Source organism: Penaeus japonicus, unplaced genomic scaffold, assembly GCF_977035675.1.
Source record: "Penaeus japonicus unplaced genomic scaffold, GWHDUDI00000001_assembly GWHDUDI00000031, whole genome shotgun sequence".
NCBI classification, from domain to species: Eukaryota; Metazoa; Arthropoda; class Malacostraca; order Decapoda; family Penaeidae; genus Penaeus; species Penaeus japonicus.
Genome location: NW_028234433.1, coordinates 22,662,207 through 22,669,051, shown reverse-complemented (window position 1 = coordinate 22,669,051; position 6,845 = coordinate 22,662,207). Strand labels below are relative to the sequence as shown.

General features: G+C 30.9%; 1 protein-coding gene and 1 long non-coding RNA gene across 2 annotated transcripts; both read right to left on the bottom strand.

Annotated features, from left to right (window-relative positions):
• Positions 1 to 2,736: 2,736 nt before the first annotated feature.
• On the bottom strand, positions 2,737 to 3,368 carry LOC122247947 (uncharacterized). Its single transcript, XM_086556041.1, has 2 exons — positions 3,210 to 3,368; positions 2,737 to 3,078 (listed from the first exon to the last, which is right to left on the bottom strand). The coding sequence occupies exons 1-2, from the start codon at positions 3,216 to 3,218 to the stop codon at positions 2,884 to 2,886; spliced, it is 204 nt and encodes a 67-aa protein (XP_086412167.1). The 5' UTR covers positions 3,219 to 3,368; the 3' UTR covers positions 2,737 to 2,883.
• A 2,425-nt stretch (positions 3,369 to 5,793) lies between these two features.
• LOC122247925 (uncharacterized) lies at positions 5,794 to 6,350 on the bottom strand. The gene is made up of 2 exons (XR_015192626.1): positions 6,267 to 6,350; positions 5,794 to 6,135 (listed from the first exon to the last, which is right to left on the bottom strand). It is a non-coding gene; the product is annotated as an uncharacterized LOC122247925 (long non-coding RNA).
• Between the last annotated feature and the right edge of the window lie 495 nt (positions 6,351 to 6,845).

Below are 6,845 nucleotides of genomic sequence, written 5' to 3'. Positions count from 1 at the left end.
TATCACACAGTCAGTCTATATTTCTTTGGCAAAAAAAAAAAAAAAAAAAAAAAATATATATATATATATACTACTACTACTAATAATAATAATGATAGAAAAAGATTATCCTCCGACTCACCAGCTTCATCCTGGTGCAAGTGAACGTCTGTCGTGCCACAGAGGAGGGACAATATGCCTTTCCCGTCTTTGGTGTGTCTTATATACCCAGTCCATGCGTAGGCACGAAGAGGGGGCGGGGGGGGGGGGAATCCCTCCTTCCTTCCCAAGACGCGGGGAACTACTTGTCCTTTTGCTTTAAATATTCTCCCCTGTGGACATGACTTCACTGCAGTAATGGTACTCTTTGTTTGTAGATTGTTAGAAGAATGTATGCTGTTGGTAGGGGATATTCTGTTAGTGTGATGGTTATATTTATTGGTAGAGAAAAAACGATAATAAAATGGTGACAATACAGTTGGAGGTGAAGCTTTGTATTTAGTGATAAGAATGATTCCGATAGTTATCAATATCTTTGATGGTTATTATCAACAAGAAGTGAATAATAACTTGAATCATATATGGATATGAATCAACTTTATTACATAATCTATTCATGGACAGTAAGTAGTTACTAGATGGATCACAAAACAAATCTGCCGAAGGTAATTGATTAATGATCTCTTTATATTCAAAATACGTAAGAGTACATAAACCATACATATCCCAAATAGGATTACACTTCCACACATTCAAATAAAGTTGAAAAACATGCTGACATTCGTGAAAACATGTAGCAGCGTCGGAAATAGGAAACATTTGTCGTTCTCAGGGCGCGTCCAGGTTCATCTGACATTGAGGACGGAATCGTAGCGTGGCGTCTGTCGCCACACTTACATATATAACACACAGTAAAAACACAAACACACACATATATAGACACATCCATACATATATACATATATGCATATATATATACATATACATACATACATATATATATAGATATATATAGTTAGTTATATTATTTAATATATATAGTTATATATATATGTATATATGTGGTTTACGTGGTGTTTCCACAATTCACAAACCCACACCACAACCCTTTCTAACTATATATTCATATACATATATATATATATTATTATTATATATATTTTATATAATATATTATATTATATAATATTATATATTATGTGTGTGTGTACACATTTGGGTTGTGTGTTAGTTTACACACACATACATATGATTAGATTGATATGTATTACATACAGTTATAATATATATACATATATAGTTACATTAATTAATATGTACATATTTATATTGTTTTTATCTATATACACACCAGACATTTGGTGATGATGGATACACACACACACACACTCACACCACCACACACCAACACTATATCTATTTATATAATATATATATTATATATATATAATATATATTACCATATGAAATATATATACACACAGTTTCATATTTAATATATTTATCTATATAAATATATTATTATATATATATATTATATATATAAGATATAAACTATATATTATCCATACATATATCAATATATATATCCAAATATATTAATTTTATTATTTTATATACACTTACATATATATATAGATATATATATATATATCATACACACATATATATATATATATATATAAATATATATTACCATATATATCATAATATATACGCATATGAAATATATATACACACATTTATGTAATAGTATATAAGGAATATATATTATCCGTTATTGATAGCATCCATATATATCAATGTATACTGTATATCCAAATATATAAATGATATAACCTAAATTTGTATATCTATACATATATATATCCATGTATATATATATTATATTAAATTCTATATATATACTGTATAATATATATATATATATATATATATATATATATATATATACGTTTATTGTATATATTCTATATATATGGGATATGTGTATTTATGTTCCAATTATTAACACATATATGAAATATATATATATATATATTATATATATATATATGATATCCATAATTATATATTATATAGCATATATCACATATATATACATGTTTCACAATGCACACACGACAGACAACACACCCACACACACCATAACACGGCTGGAGTCCTCGCGTTAGTGACAATGCAACGGCAGATGGTGCAAAGCCTTTATTGATCAATCATCCTCATGCAGCTGCCCGTCACTCTGCCTCAATATTTTCAACATATTTCTCAGGTCTTATCTTGACGGTTGTTTATCTATATTTTTCCTTCCTTTTTTTGTTTTTTCTTCTCATATTCTTGTTCTCATAATTTTATATATATACATAAATATATATATTTATAACACATATATATGTGTATATATATCTTTATCTATATATCTATCTATATAGAGGTATGGAAGAATAAAGACTGGCAGAAATAGATAATTAGAATGAATGAAAAAACATGACAAAAATCTTCAAAGATTAATAATCATATAGATATACAGGTTTACACATTCACTTGTATGATTACATGGTACTAATCAGCAAAAGAACAGGTACTTTCATAATCTTATTTTCATTGCTGGTTAAAGAATGCGATACAATAACCCTGCTGATACAGTAAAATCTTGATAAAGTAATTTGTTTTTTCGGTTTGAAATGTTAATGATAGACGAAACGATTATCGTTATTAGGATTATATTTCGTGTGTTGGAGAAGAGAAACAATACCATATCTAACAGGATTTTATTATACTGTAAGTTTAAGGAGACATGGAGATTAGGTTAGATTAGGACATCGGTTTGTAAGGTCACTGAAGGATATTTTTACTGGTTGTGGTAATTAATGTTTTCCAGGTAGAAAAAAGGTTTCCTCTTCTTCACCAGTGGTGGTAGTGGTGGTAGCTTGGGTAGTAGTGAGGGCGGGGGTAGTAGTATTTGCGTTTGAAGAACCAGGGGTCAGCCACGGGGTCAGGATTAGCCACGGGGTCAGCCACAGGGTAGGGGTCAGGCATGGCACGAGCTGAACCCAGGAGGCCAGACAGGGCCACAGCAAGAGCCATCAACAGCGAAAACTGCAAAGTTGCAAAGAAATAGTAAATTATGTATTCACACAGTCAGTCTATATTTCTTTGGCCAAAAAACAGTAATCATAATGCTAATAATAACAATAATAATAATAGTAAAAACGTATCTTCCGACTCACCAGCTTCATCCTGGTGCAAGTGAACGTCTGTCGTGCCACAGAGGAGGGACAATATGCCTTTCCCGTCTATGGTGCGTCTTATATACCCAGCCCATGCGTAGGCACCAAGAGGGGGCGGGGCGGGAATCCCTCCTTCCTTCCCAAGACGCGGGGAACTACTTGTCCTTTTGCTCTAGAATATTCTCCCCTGTGGACATGACTTCACTGCAGTAATGGCACTCTTTGTTTGTAGATTATGTTAGAAGAATGTATGCTGTTGGTAGGGGGTATTCTGTCAGTGTGATGGTTATATTTATTGATAGCATTATCATAAGGGAAAAACGATAAGGAAAATGATGACAATACAATTGGAGGTAAAACTTAAACTTTGTATTTAGTGATAAGAATGATTCCGATAGTTATCATTATCTTTGATGATTATTATAAAGACGAAGTGAATAATTACTTGAATCATATATGTATATGAATCAACTTTATTACATAATCTATTCATGGACACTAATCAGTTACTAGATGGATCATAAAACAAATCTGCCGAAGGTAATTAATCAATCATCTCTTTATATTCAGAATACGTAAGAGTACATAAACCATACATATCTCAAATAGGATTACACTTCCACAAAATCAAATAAAGTTGAAAAACCCGTTGACACTCGTGAAAATATGCAGCGGCATCGGAAATAGGAAACGTTTGTCGTTCTCAGGGCGCGTCCCGGTTCACCTGACCTTGAGGACGGAATCGTAGCGTGGCGTCTGTCGCCACACTTACATATATAACACACAGTAGAAAAAAACAACAAAAAACAACTCACATAATACTACAGAACAGTATATAGGACACATCCATACAATTATATACATACATTGCATATATATGTATACTCTCCAGGGAACACACACACCCCCCCCCCCCCCCACCTACCACCACACAATACACCACCACACACACACATATATTATCATTATATATAGATCTATATATATATATATTATATAATGTAATAGGTGTGTCGCGTAGTGTGGTATACACAACATGGAACGCCAAAAAGCCACACACCACACCCATACACTATATATATGTATATGTATATATGTATATATATATATATATATATATATTATATATATATATATATATATATATATATATATGAACATTGTGTGTTGTGTGTGTTAGTTTACACCACACACACACACACACACAACACACACACACCAAACACATTATATATAATATATTTTATATATTTATCAAAGTTATAGATATATAGTTAATATATAGTTACATTAATATATATACATATATATTTACATACATATATAGTACATATATATGTTATATATTCATATAATTACATATATATTTACATTACAGCACATATACATACATACATATATATATATATATATATATATATATAGTATATAATATATATATATATAATTGTATATATATATGACATTTATATATATATATATATATATATATATATAAATTATATATATAGCTATATACTATATATATACTTATATATATATATAATTGATATAATCTATACAAGCATACATAGTATATATTATATCTCGCTATACTATACATATATACGAATATATATATATATATATATATATATATTTATATATTATTATATATTTATATATTATTCGCATATGAATATATATACAATTTATATTATATTATAGTATAAATATTTATAAATCCATATATTAGATATATATCCTATATATTAAATATTGTATATCCATGTATTTATATCTATTTTATATAGAATATAATTATATATATATTATATACATATTATATGGATATGTACATACACATATATTCACAATGAGTGAATCTATATTATATCTAAATATATATATATATATATATATATACATATATATACACACACACGTGCATGTATAAATGCACACACACACACACACACACACACCATAACACGGCTGGAGTCCTCGCGTTAATGACAATGCAACGGCAGATGATGCGAAGCCTTTATTGATCAATTCTCCTCATGCATCTGCCCGTCACTTTGCCTCAATATTTTCAATATATTTCTCAGGTCTTATCTTGACGGTTGTTTATTTATCTTTTTCCTTCCTTTTTTTTGCTTTTTCTTCTCATATTCTTGTTCTCAAAATTTCATATATATATATATATATATATATATATACATATATTTATAACATAAATGTGTATATATATCTTCATATATCTATCTACATCGAGGTATAGAAGAATAAAAACTGACAGAAATAGATAATTAGAATGAAGGAAAAAGCAGGAAAAGAATCTCCCTATCATAGCTTCAAAGATTAATAATCACATAGATATACAGGTTTACACATTCAATTGTATGATTACATGGTACTAATCAGGAAAAGAACAGGTACTTTCATCTTATTTTCATTGCTGGTTAAAAAATGCGATACAATAACCCTGCTGATACAGTAAAATCTTAATAAAGTAGTTTGTTTTTTTAAATGTTAATGGTAGACGAAACGATTATCGTTATTAGGATTATATTTCGAGTGTTGGAGAAGAGAAACAATACCATATCTAACAGGATTTTATTATACTGTAAGTTTAAGGAGACATGGAGATTAGGTTAGGTTAGGACATCGGTTTGCAAGGTCATTGAAGCATATCTTAATTGGTTGTGGCAATTGATGTTTTCCAGATAGAAAAAAGGTTTCCTCTTCTTCACCAGTGATGGTAGTGGTGGTAGCTTGGGTAGTAGTGAGGGCGGGGGTAGTAGTGCTTGCGTTTGAAGAACCAGGGGTCAGCTACGGGGTCAGGGTTAGCCACGGGGTCAGCCACAGGGTAGGGGTCAGGCATGGCACGAGCTGAACCCAGGAGGCCAGACAGGGCCACAACCAGAGCCATCAATAGCGAAATCTGCAAAGTTGCAAAGAAATAGTAAATAATGTATTCACACAGTCAGTCTATATTTCTTTGGCCAAAAACCAGTAATCATAATGCTAATAATAACAATAATAATAATAGTAATAACGTATCTTCCGACTCACCAGCTTCATCCTGGTGCAAGTGAACGTCTGTCGTGCCACAGAGGAGGGACAATATGCCTTTCCCGTCTATGGTGCGTCTTATATACCCAGTCCATGCGTAGGCACCAAGAGGGGGCGGGGGGTGGGGGGGGGGGAAATCCCTCCTTCCTTCCCAAGACGCGGGGAACTACTTGTCCTTTTGCTTTAAATATTCTCCCCTGTGGACATGACTTCACTGCAGTAATGGTACTCTTTGTTTGTAGATTGTTAGAAGAATGTATGTTGTTGGTAGGGGATATTCTGTTAGTGTGATGGTTATATTTATTGGTAGAGAAAAAACGATAATAAAATGGTGACAATACAGTTGAAGGTGAAGCTTTGTATTTAGTGATAAGAATGATTCCGATAGTTATCATTATCTTTGATATTTATCAACACGAAGTGAATAATTACTTGAATCATATATGGATATGAATAAACTTTATTAGATAATCTATTCATGGACACTAATCAGTTACTACATGGATCACAAAACAAATCTGCCGAAGAAGGTAATTAATCAATCATCTCTTTATATTCAGAATACGTAAGAGTACATAA